Source organism: Rhyacophila brunnea, unplaced genomic scaffold (assembly GCF_057557595.1).
Source record: "Rhyacophila brunnea isolate RB1 unplaced genomic scaffold, BYU_Rbru_1.0 scaffold_1, whole genome shotgun sequence".
NCBI classification, from domain to species: domain Eukaryota; kingdom Metazoa; phylum Arthropoda; class Insecta; order Trichoptera; family Rhyacophilidae; genus Rhyacophila; species Rhyacophila brunnea.
In genome coordinates, this window is record NW_028232751.1 from 65,490,163 (window position 1) to 65,517,211 (window position 27,049).

Below are 27,049 nucleotides of genomic sequence, written 5' to 3' on the forward strand. Positions count from 1 at the left end.
CACACTTGGAGACAGAATCATTTAAAAATTACCGTGGAAATTTTACTGTAAATGTGCAATTGGTAACAAATCATTAATTTTACTATGTTGTTTAATACTTTCGGTACTGTTCGGTTAAAGCGGAAAACGCATTTTGAAAATAGCCGATAAACTGGATTATTTGTTAGTTTGGGTTAGTTTAGGTTGGGTTCGGTTAGGTTAGGTTAACCTAACAAATAATCCAGTTTATCGGCTATTTTCAAAATGCGTTTTCCGCTGTATCCGCTTTAACTGAACAGTACCATACTTTCATTACGAATAACTCAAACAAACAATTCATTAACACGACATTTATTTTTATGCAGGTATGTGATATGGACATGAACATTCTGGCAGTGAGTGCAAGATTCCCAGGCAGTGTTCATGACCAATTTATATTCAATCAATCGATGGTCAAAGTGGAAATGGAACGATTGCACAACGAAAGAGTTGGAAATTTTGTTCTCTTGGGTATGTCGAACTTTACTAGTGTGCACTATTTATGGCGGATCTTAACAAACATTTCAAATTTATTTAAATCCTGATTTCAGTCGAAAACATATTAAAATTAACAGATTGTCATTGTTCATTGTCCTTCTTCATTTCCTCTTGTTATTGATTGATCCAAAAAACATTTCAGGTGATTCAGGGTATGCGGTAGAAAAATATATGCTCATTCCGATTCTACGTGCCGAGGTAGATTCACCTGAAGCTCGCTATACGGCTGCCCACTGCTCAACAAGGAATGTCATAGAGAGACTGAACGGTGTGTTGAAAGCAAAATTTAGATGCCTCCATTATAAACCTGAGAAGGCAACCAAGATAATATATGCGTGTTGTATTCTGCATAACATGATGCAACATTATAGGTAATTATTGAAGTTTCAAGTAAATGAAAACATTACTTAAATAGATGTGACATTGGACTGAGTCTGTCATGTGCTAACACATCTCTTTTTCTTTCGTTTTCAGGATACCGAATCTAGAACCTGTTGATGAGCCTGTCCTATCGGAATTCGTGTATAATGAGACGCGGAATCAAAATAGATTAAGGGAGGCATATGCTACTCGTCAACGAATTGTTGACATCTATTTTGGTGACGATTAACACAATCACTATACCAGTATCTAATGGACAGGCTCGTTTTCAGCGCTCAATAACTCATTCGACGCCGTTCCACATGTATGTGCCAAATAATTTAGCCTGTATTCAAACGTATATATGATATACGAAGGAGATCCAGCTAATGTTGGACAACAAGAAGACCAGCATCATCCCTCGTCATTTGCAGCTCGCCATCCGCAACGAGGAGCTGAACAAGCTGCTCTCCGGCGTCACCATAGCCCAGGGTGGAGTGCTGCCCAATATCCAGGCGGTGCTCTTGCCCAAGAAGACTGAGAAGGCGTGAAAAAAAATCTTATCGTCTATGATTACATGCAATAATCCATCTATCGTCGTACAAAAGGCCCTTTTTAGGGCCCCCATTTTTATTCAAATTCGACTGGTAGCGAACGTGTCGAGGTCGTTATTGTTGCTTATGAGATGACATTTATTATTTAACGAATCACTGGTCAAATTGGAAATGGAACGATTGCATAACGAAAGAGTTTTAACTTAGTTTAGTGTGCACTATTTATGGCGGATCTTAACAGCCTACCTCCACCCTTCGCCACTGGGCCACTGCCAGTAACAAACATTTTCGTTTCGTTTTACATTTACCCGTATTCCGTAGACATCAAAGGAATCAAAATTTTGCATAGTTATGAGTGGGTATTTAATGGAACAACAATGTATAACGTTTCAAATTTATTTAATCAAAAACATATTCAAAAAACAGATTGTGATCATTGAAATCTTAGTTCTGCATTCAGCTGACGAACGTGAAGCAGATGATGTAGTCGGTTGCAGCTTTCGTCTTCTCTCTCGGTCATCTTCGTTATTCTCTTGTTTCCTTTTGGTTTTCTTGGTATTGACTGATCTAAAAACATTTCAGGCAAATTAGGTTATGCGGTTGAGAAACCCACTGTTCAACGAACATGGTAGAGAGACTCAACGGTGTACTTAAAACAAAATTTAGATGCCTACGAGCGAACAAAAAGCAACAAAAATAAAAAAATATATGCATATTGTATTCTGCACAACGTGATACAAGAATTTAGGTAATTTAAGTTCAAGTAAATGAAAACAATAGGTACTTAAATAGATGTGACATTGGATTGAGTATGTCATGTATTGTGCTAACAAATCTCTTTTTTTTCAGGATACCGAATCTAACTTGTAGATGACCCTGTCCCATCTGAATTTGTATATACTGACACTTGGAATGCCAATAGGATAAGGCAGGCGTATTCTGCTCAACAGAGAATTGTCAACAGATATTTTGGTGCCAATAATTAATTAAATAAATGCGGCGTAATAAATAACTAACCTTTTATCCAATATATTATCGACAAATGACTGAAATATGCCAAATTTATCATAATGCACATACTATTATGTACTTATTCTGTTTTATACTTTTATATATAATAATTATATTGTATTATATTAACATTAATAAAAATTGTTAGTAATGGTTTTATACTTGGATTATTTTTTTTACAACACATATACATAATTTCTCCTGATACAATACTCTCTTTTGATATCGTAGTAGGGTGGCCCTAGACTTTAAAATAATTCGTTATTTCGTACATTTCTTACAATGTAGATTCTTGTTGATAATGCAAAAACTGTAATCTACCACGCAGTTGCTACTCTCTCCTCCGTTCCCTGTCACCTTCTCAAATATATAAAAGGGTGGTATTCGACTATTTATATATATATAACAAGTTTCTAAAGAAACACCCGTTAACTTTATTACACCCATTGATAAATAAATAATATTTTAATGTACACTTTCTGAGGAACTAATTACGTGTGAAAGTCGAGGGCCACATGTATTAAGTATAGATATGGCAGGCGTATGTACTACTTACTTACTAAATAAATATTGTTTGTTTACATACTGCATACATAATATTATATTAGTGTAAAGCAAGTATGAATGCAGTCAATCAGTCATGATGACCTAGTCTAGGTGAATGCTATTTTGATATAGTTAAAATATATAGATATTATATAATGAATGTATGATAATAGTACCTACTTTCGTCTGGTTATTCTCCAATAAAAGGTTGGAAACATCCCTATTCATGGCCGGCAACATTGATGGAAAAAATATGACAAGCTGTATGTTTGCGGTGTTTTTTCAATCATTTTCCTACACCAAGGTTTTCTTCAATATTTTTTATATAAACAAATATGAAACAAACAATATTTAACTATTACCTCTAGGCCGGGGTTGCAATGGTGTGCTCTCGGCTTCTTCCACAGGATGACGCCTTGATATTTTACGTGCTGGAATATAAAAAAGTTTTGTACTATAGTTGCATAATAATCCCAAAGAAAATAATATACCTACTGTTCCATACACACAAACAACATTGTAATATTTAAATTATATATTCTTACCGTCAAAATCTTTGTCCGGTTGACAATTGACTTTACGTATATTATCTATATTTTATGCAATTGACATGAGTGGCAAAATTGTAGGTTAAGTTTGGTTACGTTTGACGTTTGACATTTATATAAACAAAGCTCGCGCCGTTCGGGTACCAGAGACAACGCGGCACGAGCATGACCGATTTTAACCGAAGTCAGAAAATCATAGATAATATACCAGCAAATAACGTACGTACTTCACGCCGTAGTTAGCCGTTTAAACCGGATATGAAAGTTAGCTGCCGCTAAAGTGATAATATCTGACAGTGTGCCTGAATAACAAATGTGTTAACTTGGACCAATGGTAACATCGTAAATGTGCTAAAGTGATAATTGTTAAGAATAGGCCTACTGGATGGCTAACAAGCTTTTAACAGCTTCCAATCCTCGATTTTAAATTAATATAATTTTATTCGTAAATACTACTGCCACCTGTGGTTCATTTATGCAACATAATAATTTTTAATATAAAAATATTCCCTCAGAAAACCAGGAAGCTCCCCTTTCTCTGGTAAGGGGCAGACTTGAGGATTGGTAAGTAGCTTCGTGTAGCCAAATCCCTACAGGTTCAACCAGTGGTTGTCATACTGGGCTCCTTTGGCCCAGTACCCTCAAACAAAGCCCTTATATTGGTGATATTAAATAGGATTAAATTATTGTGTAATTTTTTTATAACAATAAGATTTTTTTTTTACTATTTGATTTGACACTACTGCAATACGATTTATGTTATACCTGGTGTATTACCCATAAGACTATGCCCTAATCGAACGAATTTTTATCAATTTGATTTAAGTAAAAACTGACTTATTACTTCCTTTAAATCTCAAATCTTCACCTCTGCTATCCATCAATTTTATACCCGTGAAATTCACTGATTAAATTTGTTTCGCTGATAATTAAATTATACCTGTGTAATTCACTAATTAAATTTGTTTTGTTAATAAACAATCAACCCTATAATTCTGTCGCCTATTCTTGTAATAAACGTGCTTCGTTTTGAACAGACCGAGTGTTTGATTTCTCCACCCTCTTCACACTAAAGATGAACAAAACGTTCAAGTTCTGAAATCATGCTTGCCAAAAGTGGTTCGAATTGTCTTGAGAAGAGTCACAAATTTTCCACGTAAATTTATTTGCAACGATTGTTATGGAGTGTTTGAATCTGTAAATCCTGCAAAGGTCGAAGTTATCTGATTTCGAGAAAGATAAAATGATTTTGAATAATTTTTGATTAAAACTACTCCTTATATTAATTACGATCATAATACAATTGATATTACCTATTTATTTGCTTTATTCTTACGACTCATATGTATTTATAACGCCCGTCCATATCCTCATTTTAATATTTATCAAATCGTTTTTACATTATATTTAATTTACAATATGTTACTTACATTTATAACCTCTTATTTATATTACGTAGATCTATTAGTACCTATTTATGTTCCTAATTTGTTTATGCTAAATTTGCTCATGATATTTTATTACTATTTCTGTCGTTATCCTAACTGTTTACCTGTATTTACATGGTCCTTATGACCAACTTATCTCTTCTACAGCTCACCTTGAGAGGTCGTGAGATCTGTCAAGCTGAACTGTAGGACTTTTATGCATATTTAATAGTGGCAGATTTGACTATTGCGGTCAGACCAAAATGGTTGCGTCGTCCACTAATCGTATAATATCTGGGTTACATTGTTCATAAATAATGTGTTTCAGTTTACTATAAGGAATCCCATCAAAATTACGGTACTTGGAAACAGCTTTGAAGTCTTTGAAATCATCTTTTAGTAGCTGCTTAACGTTATATTTTTTATTTGACTTCACGTTGATGAGCGCTCGTAATATAGCCAGGGGCTGTGTAATTCAGTTTTTTTCATATCACGATCTATCACACTGTGCACTGCGTCTACTTCTTGCACTGAACTATGGCCTGGTTCTTGAAATTTCTGTTCAATTCTTGTTATATTGTTGCCAGTAGAATGAAGGAATTCTAAAATTGCAGAACTCATATGGCTATTCCTATTCTGGGGCACACATGCATCAGACCACAATATAATTCTGTTAATTTCTGGTCTTTGTTTTGCCACATCAGCAATAATAAGAATTATGGCACTGGCAATGTCATTTACTGAAATACCTTCATGCCAAATATTACAATACGTTTCCTTTGTTTTTATATCCACGGCAGTCATGTTAAAAACAGAAAATTTTCGTTTATAAAAGAAAACTGATATTTCTGACTGGGCATGATAATACTCATTGCATATCAAAGACTTTTACTGCCAGATGTGGATCATGCATGAAAATATCATTTTTATCCTTGCTTTTTTCATCACGTGTGGCATCCTTTTCTTTTTGGTGTATCGAGAAACGCTCATTGAAGTCATTAATGACTGAGCTATTATTAGCTAATATTATTAATAGCAAACGTCACTCGACTAGGCTAAACGAAAATGCAATAACAATGTTGAATACTCGACCAATATTCACACGCAGATGTTACGTCACGTCAGTCACGTGGGACAGAACGCTCGATGCCATTGGTCAAAAATGACAATATCACACAATAGAACAACATGGAATGAACATTTTTTAAACAGTGAAATAAGAACAGTCTGGAACTGAAAATATTGTTTAAATCGTAGATAGAATAAAAAAGAATTTCAGATATCGACAAATCCATTCATAATTTTGGTATTCTGACTTTACTTTCTGGTTAAATCAGCGATACTCAACCTGCGGCATGCAGCCCTTTAAGCTTTTATGTGCGTCCCGAAACACATTTATTATCAGGAATTTCGCATAGCTTGAGATTCGTTTCGACTTTGACGCACAGATAGTGACACCCGAAGAGGATTGTAATTATGGTCCACATCAGATCTGGTATAAGAGTGTTGCTATTGCACATGATTGATATAAAAAAACACGCATAATTTTTAAAATCTCAAAAATGTTTTGTAAAAACGGGGGGGGGGGGGTTTATGATTTTTTTCGTCACAACAGTAACGATGCAGCCCACGTTACTTTACCCTTGGCCCGAAGAAAAAAAAGGTTGAGTATCATTGGGTTAAATAGAGTTTTGGAAATAGAACAAAATGGCATTAAAAAGTCATTTTGAGTAAAAATGAGATATAGAACAACCTGGAAATAGAGCAGCGATTTACCTGCCCAAGAAGTATCGCCATTGGTGGAGAGAATTGGCATTATTGCACATTATCTCCTATATATTATTATCCTAAGAGATTTTGGAAAACGCACCAACGGCTCATTTAAGCGACATTTTATTGTTATTTTTACACCTTCACTTCACGATTGAATTGACCAAATTTGAGAAATATCCGATGATTTTCCAGAAACGTGACGTTTATAACCGATATTTACTCATATAGCTTATACAATTCGCCATACTTCTTTTAACGTACAGCAGAATGACGTCTTCGTCGCTTAAGACCTTTTAATCTTTTATTTGACAAACGAAATCGATTATTTTTATTCAAATATCGTAATATAGGCATTGGCGCACTTTTTTCCGGTGAAAAAACCATAATCTTGGTACAATTCACTACGTATAATATCTTCTGACAGCGGCGTCCGCCACTATCCACCATTTCATAGATAACGTGATATTCCAAATTTGATTTTTATAAATAGTTCTTTGTGGCTGTTCACTCAATCTTTTTTTATTGAATAATTACCTAGGCTAATAATTTCCATAGATCACAATATAGTCATATTAAACTAACAAAGTTGCCATTGCAAACAATGAAAAAAATAAATACGAATTGTTATAGTTATCAATATGTGTCATATTGTATAATATTTACCTATTTTTATCGTCCCTATCATCATCAATCTTGACCTATCCACTGCTGGATGAAGGCCTCTCTACGTTGATTGTATTCTTGACAGTATTGAATTTCTAATGTTATTTATCTACATATTCATATCGTCATCATCATCATCAACCAGGATCAATCCACTGCTGGATGAAGAGTTCCGCAACCTGATTCTACTACTATTGGTTTAACGAATTTGTGATATTATACATATTTCTATCCATCTTATCATCATCGACTTGAACCAATCCACTGCTGGATAATGGCCTCCCTAGCCCGAATCTACTCCTTTCTGTCATATGAATTGCTGTATTTATCAAAATCGGTGATACTATATTTATCTACATATTCATATTGTCATCATCATCATCATCAACCAGGATCAATCCTCTGCTTAATAAAGACCTCCATAGACTGATTTTACTCCTTTTTGTCATATGAATTTCTGTATTTATCAAAATCGGTTATATTACATTTATCTACATATTCATATCGTCATCATCATCATCATCATCACATTGACCTGAACCAATACACTGCTTAATAAAGACCTCCTGGGCCTGATTCTACTCCTTTTTGTCATATGAATTGCTGTATTTATCAAAATCGGTGATATTATATTTATCTACATATTCACATCGTCATCATCATCATCATCATCATCGACCTGAACCAATCCACTGGTTAATAAAGACCTCCCTAGCTTGATTCTACTCCTTTCTGTCATATGAATTGCTGTATTTATCAAAATCGGTGATATTATATTTATCTACATATTCATATCGTCATTATCATCATTATTAACATCATCATCGACCTGAACCAATCCACTGCTTAATAAACACCTCGCTAGCCTGATTCTACTCCTTTCTGTCATATGAATTTCTGTATTTATCAAAATCGGTGATATTACATTTATCTTATATTATATTACATATATTCATATCGTCATCATCATCAACCAGGATCAATCCACGCTGGATGAAGGGTTCCGCAACCTGATTCTACTACTATATTACACTTATTTCTATCGTCCTTATCATCATTGACCTGAACCCATCTACTGCTGGATAAAGCCCTCCCATGCCTGATTCTACTCCTTTCTGTCATTTGAATTGCTGTATTTATCAAAATCGGTGATATTATATTATATCTATTTATATTTCCATTATCATTATGAGCCTGAATCAATCCACCGGTGGACGAAGGCCTCTATAAGTTGTTTGAATTTCTGTCGGTCATATAAATTGCTATATTTATCAAAATTGCTGATATTATATTTACCCATTCATAATATCGTCATTATCATCATCAACCAAGATTAATCCACTGCTGTATGAAGGTTATCCCAACCTAAGTCTACTCTTCTTGGTCATATAAACTGCAATATTTTTTTAAATTTGTGATTTTATATACCTACCCATTTATACCGTCATTATCGTCATCAACCTGTATCAATCCACTGCTGGATGAAGGCCTCTTTAAGGCCATTGGACCCGTTTTTTCCTGTCTTCTCGGAATCGCGGAAATGATAAGCATGTTTAAAACGAATTGATACACAATAAACTCTTTATTTATTTAAAATCTAATAAATAGTATTCAACGAAAACGTTCTGTGTCATTAAAATTTTTCGAATCGCTTTACTTTTTAAAATAAATGACTAATAGTAAGTCCTGTTTTCGAAATTGGTCAAAACGACTGTCACGCCACAATGAATGTTGAACTTAATAATAGTTTTGCAGGTATATATTGTATGAGAGAAATGGGTAAAACAATACATTTCATTGATTAATCCACGTACTTTTTTTAATTTCAGAAAAATAAAGATTTTAAAGCCATTTTAGTTTGAGTATACATCAGCCAATTTTGAATGATTTTTTCTCACAAAATAATATATACTGCACAATAAAAATATTTTTTTATTATAATATAACATTTCCGTAATACTATAAATAATAATTTATAATAAAAAAATAAATAAAACCCCATAAATTCGGTACAATTAGTGACGCTATATTACCAAAACACGTCGTACATTGTCATGTATTTATCCTGTTTTCAGACAATTTAGAAATATAATTATTTTGCAAAATTAACAAAAAGAGACCATTTGATCGATTAATCCATACAGTTTTTCTAATTTCTTATTTCTAACGTTAGTACATGGTTAGTACGATCTGGAATTTCAACGGGTAAGGACGTCTTTTTTTTCCCAAAATTTAGTCCGAAGCAATATTATTTGACTCATGGAAAAATGACCTCTACTCTCTTTGCAGTAACAATCAAATTGGCAAGTCGCAATTATTTGTATCGTTCTATTCCGAACACAGGACGCATGCCAGGTGCTATAATTTGTGTTGACTAAAATATCAAACATCATATAGTACCACTGAATGTCAAACTGAAAAAAATGTAGTTTTATTATATTTATTATATTATTTATTATCTTGTAATTGAAATGGTTGCAGCATGTGAGATATTGTAAGATAATTGAATCTAACAACCACGATGGCTACAAGGAAGTACTGAAAAATATTTTGGTCTTGAGCAGTTTAGATAAAATATAGGTGGACTTTAATTGTTTTGATAAATATGTACCTACTTGGTTAGGCTTTAAGCGATTTGAAAAACTTTGCATGTACTTAATACAGTTTTTATGTACCTGGGTGGCCATGTTTTGTTATTTTCAAAGGGACGTACGTATCCAGGAGTATGTTTATTGGCATTATCAAAATGCGTTTTCCGCTGTATCCGCTTTAACCGAACAGTACCGAAAATTTAAAGTAAAATACGTTTTCGAATGCTGTCATCGTAATGGCCACTGAAACATGTGTCACAATTTTATTAATCGTTAAAATAATAATAAAAAAAGTCTTTTGGGGCACAAAATCACGTATATGTTTTATGATATATGTATTTTTCAGATGGTTTGTGGTAAAATCTTTTTTTTCATACTGCCACAATTCAACTATTCATAATTAATTGTTTGTTAAATTTTTCATAGTGATCTTTGACTTAATAGGTAGGTGATAAAGTTTTTACCTTACTTTATTGTATTAATTTATTGTTAAGTGAGAATTAGCTGCTTTCGTTGTCAGTGTGTATTTGATGAGTGCGAATAGTGCCTGACGATGTCGAAAGGCGAAACCAGGATCGCATAAAACGACTCAAATGAAATAGTACAAAACTTAAATCCATTAGAATTTAATATATTTAATGCCGAGTTGAATTGAATGGAATCACCTTAGGCATTTATTAATAATTATTTAACAAAAGTAAAAAATATAATGAGGTAAGAACCTAGTTCATTGAATAATAAAAACAATATTACTCTTTACATCACAACTGACAAGATTTATATGAATTGTATATTGCCTGAACTCGTTGGTCCTAGACTAACACGGTTGATGGATATAAGAAACCCTCAATATAATAATTATATTAGATGCTATCAATAGAGAAGAAAAAAAATTTTAAAAATAATAATTTATAATAGTTATTCTAATACATTACATACCGTTAAGCCTGTACACTAATTAAATAACCAATTATTAATTTTCTATACACTAATGTTCCGAAATCCTCCGCGGCGACCAAAACGTACTGCCGTCAAATACACGTTATTATAATGATGGTTTCTTAAATCTTGATTGTTGCGTACTAAATTTAAAAAAAATTGTGCCTCGACAAATATTCATTGAATTGCTTTCTTTTATGAGTCATGTTTTTATAATTCAATAAAAACGCAATAATAACAGACATCTTTTATGCCATCTTGTGAATGTTTTAAACTTATAATTTGTAATGTTAGCTCATGAAAAAATGAATAACTTTTGTATTCATACACACCGATATATATAAATAATATACCAATTTGAAACACCTCAGAAACATACATAAGTATTAGATTTTTTTTTGAAAAATATTTGGACTGAATTTGAACCTACAATATGATAGGTTCAAGAAAAGGTGTCACTTCACAAATTCAGCATATCAATAATATGAGGTTTTTATTTGGAGGTCTACTATTTTTATTATTATAATTTATTCTACCTACCACAAAAATGTTTATAAAATATGTTAGAAAAAAAAATATTATTAATTCAACACTTTTAAAACCTCTGATTTCGTATCTACTCCCGGAGACGCCGAGCGAAGCGATTTTTGTTTTTTTACTTTGATATGCGCTGAAGCTTATGGCTAATTGTTGAGGCGCTTACGTCAAATTTGATTCTTACGAATGAGCCCATAGGCCTTAAGCTTATAAATTCCTATTCTTATCAGATATAATTTATGTATTGCTTTATTTATTTTATTTATTTATTTATACCGCACCGGGAAACTATATTGTTTAAGGTTAATTTTTAAATCAAAATATGATTTTTAAAATATTATTCTATGACTCCAAGCATTTATTTTTTATAGACAATGAAACAAAATAATGTTTAAATTTATTTTTTATGCTGCTAACCTTTTTCTATTGTGTAAATGGGACCCGAAAGAGATTAATATTCGCGTTATATTGGATCGCTATTTATGATAATCACGATTGAGATGTATAATTATTTATTATATTTAAATGCACATACCTACACATATAATATTGTATTAAAATTAAAATGACAGTGGTAGCAATCGGCGATTTCCAGCTGTTCTGCTAGGCCTAGCAGCCTGAAATGGTGTCAGACGATATTGAGAAGGCCAGACTCCAGAATAGACTACGCACATGACTTCAAATTTGTATTGGCAGTGACGACATGCAGATCCTAAAACTGACAAATCATGGGAACAATGAACAAGAGAAGATTTAGTTGAAAATGTTCCTCTTAGGCGGACGAAACCGGTCCTAATTCATTGATAAAAGTGTAATAAGTACTACAAAAAAATGCGTTTTATTAAATTAAACAACAATACAATGCAGTTCCACCATAAATTAACAATTAACAAAATAAAAGAATTTACGGTAATATATTTAGAATATGCCAGAGCTACTAATCCGCAATGCCACACACTATACTACTCATCGTGATTAAATTAGTTATAAGACCTTGAGTAGATAAAATGCAGGTTTCAGACCTACAAACTTATCTGAAGAATGGGATGAGGGAGCCATTGTCGTAAACTACCCAATCAAGACTCGTAACTGGACAAAATCTGACATTTGGATGAAATTTTCAAAATAGCGTCCTATGGTAGTTCGTAGTTTTATTTTAGCCATTCTACAGGTAAGTTTGTAGGTGTATAACGTTAATTATAAAAAAGTCCCGTCGTCTCATTTAATACATTGGACGCTAAAGGCTCGCCGATTAGGTGACCATTCGATATAATTAGCATTATATTTAAATGTGGTAATTAAAAAGTAATTATCTGATATATGATTATATGTATTTGATTTAAACACTTACATATAAAGTGTAAAGAACTATTCATCACATAAAACGACTGGTACCTAGATACATATTTCATTAAACACTTTATATGAATGGTCTATCTTTTTTCGTACTTTTTCCACATTTATTTCATAATTTTGATATTCAACCGATTTTATCCTAATGGACATTTTCAATTGAATAACAGTACAAAATATAGGTAGGTACATATTATTGCATAAAAAGTCAATTAAGTATAGAGGACGTGGGAGTCGATTGTTTACTTGAACTAACTTGTTGGTGATATTTGTCTTTATTTATTAAATGACTGATTCATATACATTAAGAAATAGCGTAACTACAAAACTGTGAAAAATTTGCTGTGTTTAAAATTCACCTGCCGTAGGTGTAGGTATCAAAAAAGGTTCCCGGCCAATGACAAAAACTTGAAGACGATTTTATTGCTTTCGTCGCATGATAAGTACAAGAAGTCCACAACTTAAAAATGAATTATTTTCCATACGATAGTATGTATCATCATCAGCTGTAGTATATACCAATATTGTTTATAAATTTATGTTAACATTTTAGATATAATAGTGCAGCCATCTATAATACCTTGGATTTACAATAATTAAATTACAAATCAAAGGATAATAAATAAAGGAAAGTCGTCCCATCACCGTGGGGGCAAGCACCGGGTCTGCTCCTACTCTCGCATTATAATCCCCCATTACAATCACGCGGTCTCTTCGGGGGATGGCGGAGACTGCCGCGTGGAAAGAATCGTAAAAAGCATCCTTCATCTGCGCGTCGGCATCTTCAGTGGGGGCGTAGCACTGAAAGACGGTCAAGGAGCTACCAGGCGTCTTGAAGGAGGCACGTATCAGTCTCTCCGAGATTGGTTACCATTTCACGAGGCAACGGGACGCTCTCTTTGACATCAATACTGCCACTCCCTGGCGATGGTATCGCTCTTGACCTGAGTAGACAATAGAGTAACCCTCAATCAACTTTCTCCCGGCTCCTTTCCAGCGCACTTCGCTCAGCCCTAGGATGTCCACACCGTAGGTGTGCATGATGCGTGTGGCGTGCAGGTCCTTTCCGGGGGTACGCAGGGTGCGAACATTATATGTCCCAATGCGCATACTCGAGTTGTTAGAGAGGTTACTCTACTTGTTTCATTGTCAATTTCCATGCAAGGTTGTCGTTTTACAGAGCCGGTTATTGTCCGAGGCTGCTGTGTAGGTGTTTTGTTAATCTGTTTCGTTTAAGGAGGCAAGGTGATTAGTCCAGCGCTCCCGAGGCCTGAGCCACGAGGGCCCTGAAGGTCGGCTCGACCAGGTTTTTCTGTCGGGGATTTCCTTACCTAAGCCAGAAGGCCAGTTTTATGGCGCCGGTCACTCGCCCTTTGCCCCCTGCTGTTAGCTACAGCTTACGCTGCATTGCCCGGAGGTCGCCGCGGGGAGGCCAGCAGATGGGACTTGCTGGCAGTTTGGCATTTCCCAACTTTTGTTATGAACACATCTACTGGCGTCAATGTGTCCACTTGGGGCCGACCAGCCGTTGACCGCGACATTAATACACCATTACAATAAAGGCTATATTACTCTAAATTCTCGAAGCGTGATATCGTATAATGGAAATGCAACGTCATATGATCACGTGACGTCTACCTATACGTCATCTGTGAATGAGTTTCATGCACTATTTCTCGTGCTCGCCGATATGAAATGAGTTGTCCATTAATGTCATTGGGCTGTATGGTCCGAACAAGTATATTAGTCTATGGTCCGAACGGAACTGATTTGATGAAAGAGATTATGCTCTTTTATAGAGGTCCAAAGGGACATCGGAGAGGGGGCTTTGCCAAAGAGAGAAAAACCTCCTGTCTCGTTCTCGTAAGAAAGAAAATACGTGATGATTTACTCAGAAAATGTATGCATAAGACAGAATTGATTAATAGATAGTAAATTGGATACTTTTAGGAAAGCTAGAATAATCGGAAATAGAATATTTCGACCTTCTTAGTTCTTCATACAACTCATCTTGTGAGTTGAGATGTTGTATGAATTATTGTCTTTACCGCTAAAACCATTACGATATGTTAATAAAGTTTATAAGAATACTTAATTAATACAGTCTAATAACATAAACAATATTCAATCTTACATTTAAGTTATATAAATCAATAATCGCATCTAAAAAGTTCGATACAAAAGATTTTCCCTTGGGATCGGTTATATTTTAAGATTGTGAATTTGTCTCTCTCTCACGTAGGAGATCTGACTATAGAGAATCTGTCTTAGAGTGTTCTCTTTCTTACTCACTAGGCTTTATACAACAAGGTGTGTGAGTAAAATACATGGATAGTGCTATCTCTATTTAACACAAAGGGTTATACAGCATTTCATGCGAGAGTATGGCTCGCGGTGTGATTCCATATACTGGAAATAACATTTTAAATTTGATCAGCGATTTAAATTAATAACTTTATAGAAATAATTCAAATACATATTGACTCGCAGTATGCTAGTGGCACTTATGAAATTACAAAAATCACACTTATGTGATACCTTTTTATATTACTTACATATAATTGTTTATGACCTTTTTAGGTCGACTTCTATCATCCACAGCTCACTCTGAGGAGTCGGCAGACCGATCAGGGTGAACTGCGAGACTTATATGAGGATTTTGTATCGGTTTTGTTTTGGGAAGTTAACGTTATTTCAAACTAAGAAAAGGATTAACTACAAGGCGGAAACCTTGCAGTTATGTCGTCATAATTTTACTACTAAAAACATAAACTGAAGATCAATACATTTATGTTGATGTCAGAAGGTTGATTAACATTGAATATATTATTACTGTAGATACAGGAATAATGTCGTCTTTAACCGTCAACCCGTAAAAAACACAATATTAAATATTGGTAGACGAATCGGGAATCCCCAAGAAGTTTAGACCCATGTTACATTTGCTAGGATATTTTACAAAAGAGTCATTCTTATTGCAATTAGTTTTATTATCTACCGAATATCATACATAACAGCTGTGCTTGTATTATTATATTATATAATACGAGGGTGGGTCAATAAGTCCTTAGAAAAGCCGACAGGTGGCGCGACTAGTACTGTAAGCGGTTTGTTTTCATGCAGCGGCACTACCGATTCAGTATGCTGCGAAGTTTCAATCAGATTGGTGGGGTTGTTGTGTGTTTCTCGTACATTTAAAAAAAAAAATTGCTTGTGGAAAATGGAAAATGGAGAAAATTGAGTTTAGAGCTGTTATTAAACATTTTAATATAAAAGGGTTAACAGCAAAGGAAATAAAAAATGAGTTGGATTTAGTTCACGGCATATCTGCTCCTTCACTTGCAACTATTTATTACTGGTTAAATGAATTTAAACGTGGTCGTACATCAACAAAGGATGAACCACGCTCAGGACGTCCTGTAGAGGTGACTACACCAGAAATGATCAATAAAATCCACGATATGGTGTTAAGTGACCGAAGATTAAAGTTGAGTGAGATAATTGAGGTTACAGGGATCTCAAAAGGTAGCGTCATTTCTATTTTACATGACAAATTGGGCATGAAAAATATTTCTGCAAGATGGGTGCCGCGTTTGCTCACAGTCGACAATAAACGCAATAGGGTGGTGGCCTCTAAAGCCCTGTTGTCGCTCATGCAACGCAATCCGGATGAATTTTTTCGTCGCTTTGTGACTGTAGATGAAATATGGATACACCACTATACTCCCGAGACGAAAGAACAGTCAAAGCAGTGGATTGCGAAGGCAAACCATGTCCAAAGAAGGCGAAAATCGTAAAATCAGCTGGTAAGGTTATGGCTACTGTATTTTGGGATGCACGTGAAATTATTTTCGTTGACTATTTGGAAAAAGGAAAAACAATAACAGGGGATTATTATGCATCTTTATTGGACCAGCTAAAAAACAAAATTGAAGAAAAACGGCCTCATTTAAACAGGAAAAAAATCCTCTTTCATCAGGACAATGCCCGTGTTCACACATGTTTACGATCAATGGCTAAAATTGAAGAATTGAAGTTCGAATTGGTCGACCACCCACCGTATTCGCCAGATTTAGCCCCCAGTGACTTTTTCCTTTTCCCAAACTTAAAAAAATGGCTAAGTGGACAACGTTTTTTTTCAAATGAAGAAGTCATCGATCGGACAAATGCTTATTTTGAGGACCTTCCGAAAACTTATTTTTCTGATGGTTTAAAAAAATTGAGTAACGTCTAACCAAGTATATTGAGCTCCAAGGAGATTATGTTGAGAAATAAAAAAAAAATACAAAAATAAAAACTGTTTTAATGCTTTTTTCTAAGGAATTATTGACCCACCCTCGTATACTTAATAATTATAAAACACTTTTGAGAAATATATAATCAATAGAATAAATCTTTTTGAAAATAAAAGGACACCCAGCAGGATACAAACTGCATCTTTCGGGAATTGCACCCACATGAACTAACTACTTATGTAAGGTGAATCGGGGTAAGTGTAGCTACTAAGATATCTCAGTATCTACTACAAATTGGATGATGCCTTCTATGGAAAGGTGATAGCAAAATCACTGATTTATAAAAATAATCAGAAATAGTATCGATACCATGTTTTTTGAGGTGACTACATGGATTATTCTCCAGACTACACTCTAAAGTCGACGAGTGAGATAGTAGCTGTTACTAAAATATTTTTTAAAACACGGAAATCTGTACGTTATGGTTGTAAAATTTGGTGAGTATATGTGTTTTGATACCCTGCTTCACGTTTTGCTATCGTTTTATTTCTTGATAAGCATTTTAAAGCTTTAATCGAGTAGACACACTTTCCCCACGAAAGTAAACGCATGGGGTAAGTGTGCCTTTGTGTTGTGTCACACTTCCCCCATATATTTTCTATGAATTCGCATAGTCATTATTTTAACTAGTGATGGAGCACGATGCATTATTTATATCGTTCGAAAAAATGATCGTATTTGATATAAAATGTTTATAATTTTATGTTAGCTAAGTAGGTAGGTTCTCGAAAGAGTGCATGTTTTTCAATTTAATACATAAGTTTTTAAAATAAGTGCTTATTTAACATAATATGATAATTAATGTGCATTTTTCCACATGTAAAGATAAACGAAAGACAGATAAAGGAGCTTACGATCAAGGAAAATTACAAAAAACAGTTGAATGTGTAAAAAACAATCTATTGACAGGATATGAAGCTACTAGAGAAAATACGGGATCCACGATGTACAATTATTATTGATCATGTTTTCGAAAGAAGAGAAGACAGTTTTAGCAGAAGTACAATATTACCCAAAGAGATTGAAACATCCGAGATTTTTGTTATACGTAGGTACTTGAACTTGCTAATAATTGAAATAACTATTTTTTTATTCAACAATTAATTTACAAGATTTAAGAATGTAACATTCTTTTATTAAACATACGTAATTTAAAAACACAAATATTTAAAGAACAGAAAAATCTTTTCGAAAAAATTATGACCCCCAGCAGGTGTGTCATCTTATGTGGTTATAAAATGACGTGTCACATTATTCTTTATGAGAAAACATTCATTTAATTTGGTTTTTAACCCGTATGTGTATTTTTATGTATTTTAAGATTACTAAGCCGCGTGCACTTAAAAGAGCAAACATCGCATTTATAAGGTTTTTCACCAGTATGTGTTATTTTGTGCCTTTTGAGGGAGCAGCGGTGCAAGAATTTTGCTGAGCATTCTTCGCACTGGTATGGCTTTTCACCAGTATGTCTCATTTTATGTGTCTTAAGATTAGCGATCTGCGAGAATGTCAGTTGACAAACATCGCATTCATATGGTTTTTCACCAGTATGTTTTCTTTTGTGTCTTTCGAGTACGTCGCTATCTGAACATTTGTATGAGCAAAGATTGCATTCATATGGTTTTTCGCCGGTGTGTATCATTTTATGTTTCTTGAGAGAGCAGCGTTGTGTGAATTTTGTCAAGCATTCGTCGCACTGGAATGGTTTTTCTCCAGTATGTTTCATTTTATGTTTTTTTAGATTGGCGATTCGTGTGAATGGTAATAGACAAACATCGCATGCGTATGATTTTTCCCCAACTTGCGATCTTTTATGTCTTTTGAGAACCACCTTCGGCAATTGCGATTCTTCTTTGATGTTTTGTCCATCTATTGTTACCTCGGAATACTGAATCATCCTATCTTGACTTTCTTTGGACACTGACGCATGTTTGCTGGGATCATTCGATTTAATAGCTGTATCCAAATTCATACCGACCAAAAGATCATCACACTTATTACGGGCGGTAGCAAATTGAGTAGAATTCTACAAAATGAACATTATTATTTATTACTATCTTCAATAACATTAAATATATAATATTATATTGTATTACATATTATGGCGTTGGGTATATAAAGAATGAATAATAATATTCTAATGGATTTAAGTTTTATACTATTCCATTTGAGTCGTTTTTTGCGACCCAGGTTCTGCCTTTCGGCATGTTCAGGCGCTATGCCCACTCAACAAAAGGTAAATACACACTTTCAGTGTTCTAATAGATTCAAATTCCATTGCACAAGATGCATGACCTACTTGACCCCACACAGTGGCGCACCCAGGGGGGGGGGGCAGGGGGCCCTGGCACCCCCCAAAATATGAAAATCATCAGACCCATTGAAATTTAAAGCCAATAAACTATATGATCTCCAGCACCCTTTTTAGAAAAATGTCTTAGATTTTAATTTCGAAACACTAATGTCGGTTTTTTTTAGAAACCCGTTCCCTAATGAACTGTCAAAAAATTCTCGGTGTCCACCCGAATTCCAGAGTGGTGTAGGTCATGGCTGGGGAAGGCTGACAGGGCTCTAGCCTGGGGACCCGGGCTGTGGGGGGCTCGACGTGTAGCGTTGACCAGATAAGTGAGATAAACACACATCATAAATGTATGTTGTATTAATGCTTGTTGCACCAGACGCAGCCATAGCCCGGTGCAGCGCGTACCCCCACCAAACTCTTCCCGTACTCCAGGGGGTACGCGTACCACACTTTGGGAAACACTGGTCTAGACCAAGCGGGTAGCACAGACGATACTATTTGAGTAATGTTTTAGCATTCTAGGTGCATATGTCCAGCATGGTCGCTGTTAGTCACTTCCAATCCGCCAGTCGCTAATGACACGCTTAACGGTTACCGCCACTATGCCTCCAATTTAATAAAAACTAGGAGAAACTGTACAAATATATCGCCATGTATTGTGAAAATATGTAAAAATAATTATATGAAGAATAAAAAGAGCCTATGGGACTAATTTACATTCTCCTCCTTGTCCCCCCCCAATATTAAATCCTGGGTGCGCCACTGACCCCACATAACGTCACTGATTTCATTAACAATTATATATTACAGTATTCAACTAGGTACGATTCGTTGTGAAATATCCTTAAGCCTCTCTCTATTGAATATAATAATTCTGTGGTCATAATAACACTTTTCAATTAAAATAGCGTACAATTTTTTTCTTAACTATAACACTTTTACTTTCTTCTTTGTAATTAGGTACTTAATTGTGAACTATACACTAAACATACAATGCATACAATTGAACGGACTTGATGTACTGGAATAGAGCAACTAGCTCCATGGTCTTCATACTTAGATTTTAACTTTGGATCATCAACAAACACGCATTTCATATCCACACCGTATTCGGCCTTAGGTTTTATATTAGTCAGTCCTGACAAATTCTGAAAAGAGCAAAATAATTTTGAATGTATCTTTGGAGGTAGATGATGTGAAGGCAGATGGGTGGTTTGAAACAGCGGTATAGATAGATGTAGACGTTTGTTGTCTCTATGCAGAGGACTCGTGACAATAGTGGTGCGTCTTGTGATGGACTCAATGGGTAGAGTGAGGATTTCTGCACAGTCCTTCTAATTTGCACAAATAATGCAGTATGTTCAAATATTATAAGAGATATTGTCGCAATTACAACAAAACCCTACTGATCTAGTTATGATTGAGGATATGCTGATAAATATTATCATGCAATAATTGTTTTGTTTCGACAACAAAACAAACGTATTGAAGTATTTTACTCATTTAATGCTAAGCGGTATGATTGCTACATATATTTTTGCTAATGACACAAAAGATACCTACAAGTCATTGAAATTTAACATTTTTAAGTTATACTTCTTTTGGCGCGTTTGGAAAATCATATCAGAGTGTATTTTAGGCGTGTAACATGACATTTTCACACGAAAAAAACGCACTCGATTGGATTCGAACCGCCGATTGTTCGGTATCAGCCGAATGCACTACCTTAACGCCATGGTATGGTACTACAATCGTGACGATTATACAGTATAATATTATAGTTTAGAATTGTTTCGTTGCCTAGAAAGCGAATTTATTATGTATTTAATAAGAACACACTACGATGGCTTTCAAAGAATATTTCATAACTGGAGGATACAGAGACGTAATACTGCATGCATTTGGACTTACTGAAATGTACCAAGATGAGGAAGATAATCAATCTTCACAAATATATACAGTTGACCCAGGATATTGAAATGTACTACAGTTTGGATGGCAATCTTCGATAAATGACTACAGCAAGATAACATTTTACGTACGTAATGTATCGGGGTTTCATCTGAATACGAGCACCCAGGTTGAGAATCTTCATCATATAATGGTTGAACAGCTTCAACAAACTCGCGCTTTATGTGAATTAGCTGGAGGTCGGTCTCAGGTTTTATAGCAGTGATACATGTTGCTGGACACTATGAAAAATAATAAATATTATGTGTGTAATTCCATAATTGAAGGCATCAAGTCCGATCAATGGGCGACTACAAAATCCACATTAAAAATGCAGTTAAACATACCTACCTAATAATACCGTAATGCCTTCAGATAATCCTGAAACTTTAAGGTATTTGCAAGTAGGTTTTAAATTAAATAATAGATGAACTGAAGAGAACAATAATTTTGCGTTGTCTTTTATTAATTTTAAGAATATAAATGCAACGTGATAAATTTTAGAATCATTACACATTTTCTTCAGTCTGACTTAATGGTTAACGAAAAAAATCTGGCAACTCGGCGTGTTAACGATCAAACATGTTTGAAATCCAGACTAGTCTGGTTTGGGACTTAAATTAAGCGGAGTTAGGTTGTTGCATGCCAAAAAGTTCTGAAGGTGAATCCTAAGCGCAGAAGCACCCCAACGACTGGCTTTAACACTTCCTAGTAAGAGTTGACAGGCGCGCGGTGGATTCAAACAAAGTGTCACTGATAGTGGCAGCGTAAATCGTCTGACTTGCGTGGAAATAGAGTAGAAGTTTAAAAAAACGTTCAAATGTGAGTGAAGTCAGCAGATATTGAACATATGCGACGATATGCTGTCGAAAAAAAACTTCAAATTAATCAATATGTTTGCTAATTTATTTGTTTATTAAACATTTTGTGAATTTTACCGAACAACTTTAGTCATTGTGGAAATATTGATCACAACGGTCAATCCGTAATCTTTTTAAAAGTACGCTTGTATGTTTTTAAATAACACACCATAAAGCTAAACTCCTCTCTAGTATGAAACATAAACGATTTGTAAGACGATGGACTCGCAGGAAACTGATTGTAACAACTAACCTCAAAATTTAAACTGGTATCTTCGGGATTTTCTTGCTTTATGTAATTTCGGGGTTCTGGGTTTCCTGGATTAATGATTGGTACATCAAACCAAGTCTGCCCATCTCCGCCAAGTTGATCTTCAAATTCTCGCTTTACATCCATGTTTCGGAGCGAGAAAGGTGACAGCTAGGCTCTACTTCCGAGAAGGGTTGCCAATATTCCCTACCACAGTGTTGCCATCTTTTTGTCACTGATATAAAGCCTTCCCCAAACCAAAGCGAATATTCGCAGCGAATTCGCAACGCCCTCGCTACCGCTTGGATTTGATGCGAATTTCGCGTTTGGCCCCACACCAAAGCGTCAGCGACGCAGCCATAAACTAAATAATTTTATTTACGCGCCAGATTTAAAATTGTAAATAATATTAATATTTTACGCCAAATATTCTATAATTTTTACGAATTAAATATGAAAAATATACGTACACTATAGCGCTTTCAGAATTGCTACAACTTTTACCCACTTCGCGTAAAGTGTATTTTAATTATCTGAAACAAGGTGGCAGCATTGGATGCAGCCATAGACTAAATACATATACGAATGTCAAAGTGACAGTTGTGTGTTGACAAAATGTACACGTCTTCTGAATGCTTATTACTCGCTGAAGATATAATGAGATGGCGTGCGACAAATTACATCGACATTTAATATAACCTTACTTTATGACAGGGCAAGATTGCCATGGCTCATGGGTAAGATAGATTTACTCAGTTTCATAACTGCACATATTATAAATAAGCATTTACCATGAAGGGTTAACAGAATTTGAAGGTAATATGCTATTGAAATAACATGTCTCCTTTATTTGAATTGTAGGTTTTGACTATTTTGCGTTTCTACGCAGAGGGAGCGTACCAAAAACGGGTAGGCCAAGTCTTCTGCGCAATGAGCCAGGCATCAGTAAGCAGATGCATAGGAAACGTGTCCGATGCTATAATAGCAGTGCTTAGTAATACTTACATACAGTCGCCATACAGCGCTGACAGTCTTTAGTGTTGTGTTGATACCCTCTGATCAATTTATACAATATTACAATGTACATGTCATGTAACTAGAGTAACTGCGCATAGACACAACAAGTAAATTACCTACTCAATAAGAATTTAACGGGAATATTATTTTGTGTCGGTAAAAATATTTTTTAATTTCAGACTTCAAGAAAGGGCAGGTTTCCCGAAAATCATTGGGTGCATTAACTGCACCCATGTGCGAATATACCCGTCATACTTGGAGACTTTCAAAAATGAGCACAGAAAATTTTCTGTAAATGTGAAATTCGTAATAAAATCTATGTTGTTTCTGATACATTCATATTCATTACGTATAATCATAACATGACATTTATTTTTATGCAGGTATCTGACATGGACATTCTGGCAGTGAGTGCCAGATTTCCTTTGAGTGTTTATGACCAATTCATATTTAATGGATCGTTGGTAAAAACTGAAATGAAACATCTACAGAACGACAAGAATTGGGAATTTTGTTCTATTAGGGAAGTATGTTAAACTTTACTTTACTATGGCAGTACCAGTAACAAATATTTTTGTTTGGTTTATATTCATCCTTATTTTGTATAGGTACTTTAAAGGAATCAAAATTTTGCATAGGTATGAATATGATATTTAATGAAACAGTTTTTTAATTATTTAAATCCTGATTTCTAATATTTTTACAACTTTCAGTCGAAAACATATTCAAATTAACAGACTGTGTATATTGAAATCATTCTAGTGCCACCATAGGCCAGCCAGACTCACTACACGGCTGCCCGCTGTTTGACCAGGGATGTGATTGAGTGTTTTTGGATAATGGACCACACCAGATCGCATAGCTACAGCAACAAGTGCAAGACCAACCGTGGCTATACATACAGTATACATGTATATATTAAATATAATTTATGTATATTTATTTATGGCTTATACACCAAAACAAAATATGTCACTTAACTGTACTTGAATATTTTTGCAGGATCATTCAATAAAAAATACTTGGTTTAGGTTAAGAAAGTTTTAATAATCATTATGCACAGAATACAAGAAAAATATTTATATAATTATTAGAATTACAATGAGCTTTAAAAGTAACACGATATTGTAATAAAATGGACAAATATGAAAAAAAATAACAATAAATTGTATATAGATAGGTAGACAGGGTTCAGATGATTCTGGCAGTGTAGGCGACTCATTTAGGTGTCAGTATTGTTACTTTCAAATGACAATAACACCGTTCCAATGTGATTCGGTCGTGCCAGAAGACTCTGTCCTTCCTCTATTTAGTAACCGGGCGTTTTACAACTTTACATGAAAATTAAGTGGGTATATAGATAGTATATTTTTTCTAGTATAATATTATTTAATTAGATGACTTTTTATTTCTTTATTACTTGAAATGGTGTTTACATGGTAGATGGATTATAATGGTTTTGAAATATAGTTATTTTTGTTAATTCTACTTTAACTGAGTCATTTACCTTGACAGCTGTTTCGGCACATAAACTCATTTTCGGAACATTCAACAATAATTTGTGATTATAAAAGAGCTACAGGTCATGTAGCAAATTAAATACGCTTAGTTAAATAATAAATACGTACCAAATATTTTACAAAATATCTACACCACATACATCCATCGAATATGGTATATAAAATACAGATTCAAGTATCAAATAATTCTTGGATAAATAGATGTTTATGTAAGTATATGTTTTTTTAAATACTTACATGATACTGTGTTGTATAACATTTAAATTTATATTTTTGATTTTGATTTACATACTTAAATGTACCTACATAAATTTGTAATGTACAGTAGGTACTTAATTACATTTTTACCATTAAGAAATTACCATTATTCGATTCTATCCACCCGCCATGTCTATAATCACCCCAACGCTGGATAGAAAGAGACATCACACAAAATTGGCTGTTTGATAATAAATGTTAGTTGAAAAATATTTTAGAGTATGATTATGTCCATAGAAACAGGTTTTAAGTCATTCATGTTTGTCCGAATAATGTGTAGCAGAAAAATAGAAATTTTAAAAAGGGTCTATTCAGTATTCACCCCATTCTACGGCAAACATTTTTCTTAATAAAAATAGGTACATCCAGGGCTTTTTTTTTAAAAAAAAAGGTGCCGGAACTCACTTCATGTCAAGCTTTTTACTAAATAAAATTATATTCAAATGTCACTTAAATGAAATTTAAAGGAGCTATGCCATGAAGCGAACAAAAAAAGGTTGATTTTTACGATAATTTTTTATTTTAGTCAAAACGCAAGAGTTTTTCAGAATATGTCTTTTCGAGAATGTATTCGCGAAATCCACGAATCATTTCTCGTTCATCTAGTTGTTCTATTCGCCTAGTGATTCTGCACATAAATGCAACTCTCTATTATTTTTCGGCGACGCGTGGTATAAAACATAAAGTTTATCAATAAATGATTTGAATCTATTGATCCCTGAAATTTTTTTTACAACATCACTTACTGATAATTCTAATCTGTGATTAGTACAATGCCAAACTATAATTGAAGGAAATTTTTCTGTCAGCAATTTTTTCATCCCATTTTTAGAACCTAACATCACAGCAGCGCCGTCGCATGCAACCGAAACTAAATATTTTTTTAAATATTCTTCTGTCATCCCATATAAATCAAGAGATTGGAGTAATGATTCAAATATTCCTTTTGCTGTTACGTCTTTAAGTTCAATCAAATCCAAAAACAAATTAATTGGTGAATTCATTCCAACACTTTCGACACAGCATCGAACATACACAATGAGGGTGGTTTTTTGGCTTATGGTGGTAGACTCATCAATAATTATTATCAAAGAAATTATATTTTTCGATTGAACAATTTCTTTGAAAACATTTTTTCTCATTTCATCACATATATGATTTACAATGTTAACACATGCGTTAGTGGAATGGAGAATATGACCCATTTCGATCCCATTTAGTTCTTGGAGATTAATTTCACTTTCAAACATATTGAATGATTGATTTTCCTTAGCTACTTTATATGCAGTTCGAAAAATGTTTGCTGTTATTACTTTTTCGCGAGATAACGATTTTAAAAAAGTATTTTCAATCTGCATTTTTTTGGCTTCAGAAATGATTTTTAACGCTGCTGTGTGCAATAGATCCTCTGTGATCGAAAATTTTTTTTCGAAGTGACCCCAATTGTAGCTTCCTCTCTTTCCCAGAATACGTGATTTCATTATTGGCCCATTCTTTGGATATTTTCATTCCCATTGTCGTTTCAGTTCCAAGAGTTCCAACGTTTCTGCAAATTGTGCAGCCAAGTTTCATTTTGTGTACGTTCAACCATTCGTTTTTTGAGCAAAAATCGTTTTTTTGATCTAATGACCAGCAGTCTGGCCAATCGTTTTGAGTTCGACCTTGATCCCCGAGATCAGCTAGAGATGATTCAGGAACATCTACATGTACCGATATTTCCATATCTTCTGTCATCGTTTCTGTTTTGAGCTTTTTATTTGCGGAATCGGCGCCGCTGCC

The 27,049-nt window shown here is 34.3% G+C and overlaps 1 protein-coding gene and 2 long non-coding RNA genes across 8 annotated transcripts in view; 1 reads left to right on the forward strand and 2 right to left on the reverse strand.

The window, feature by feature from the left end:
- Positions 1-22,752, reverse strand: part of LOC147080134 (uncharacterized) — a 43,248-nt gene extending 20,496 nt beyond the window's left edge. The window contains exons 1-4 of one of the 4 annotated variants that reach the window (XR_015070805.1): positions 22,479-22,695; positions 21,458-21,607; positions 20,417-20,563; positions 17,995-19,139 (exon numbers count right to left, since the gene is read on the reverse strand). Coding sequence is in view for 3 of the 4 variants with exons in the window: in XM_085948228.1 (XP_085804354.1) it covers positions 18,402-19,139; positions 21,458-21,607; positions 22,479-22,622 (1,032 nt within the window). In the remaining variant the exon portion in view is untranslated. Of the gene's footprint in view, positions 1-17,994; positions 19,140-20,416; positions 20,564-21,457; positions 21,608-22,478 lie in introns of those variants that run through there. The other 3 variants (XM_085948243.1, XM_085948228.1, XM_085948235.1) reach the window with 3 other exon arrangements.
- Positions 1,811-3,662, reverse strand: LOC147080136 (uncharacterized). Its single transcript, XR_015070831.1, has 3 exons — positions 3,533-3,662; positions 3,350-3,418; positions 1,811-1,997 (listed from the first exon to the last, which is right to left on the reverse strand). It is a non-coding gene; the product is annotated as an uncharacterized LOC147080136 (long non-coding RNA).
- Positions 22,753-23,081: 329 nt separating the features above from the next.
- On the forward strand, positions 23,082-24,532 carry LOC147080137 (uncharacterized). Of its 3 annotated transcripts, none has more exons than XR_015070833.1 (3): positions 23,082-23,212; positions 23,876-24,019; positions 24,255-24,532. It is a non-coding gene; the product is annotated as an uncharacterized LOC147080137 (long non-coding RNA). The 3 variants fall into 3 exon arrangements; XR_015070835.1 differs by lacking the exon at positions 23,082-23,212 and adding an exon at positions 23,256-23,291; XR_015070834.1 differs by lacking the exon at positions 23,082-23,212 and adding an exon at positions 23,775-23,789.
- The last annotated feature ends 2,517 nt before the right edge of the window (positions 24,533-27,049 follow it).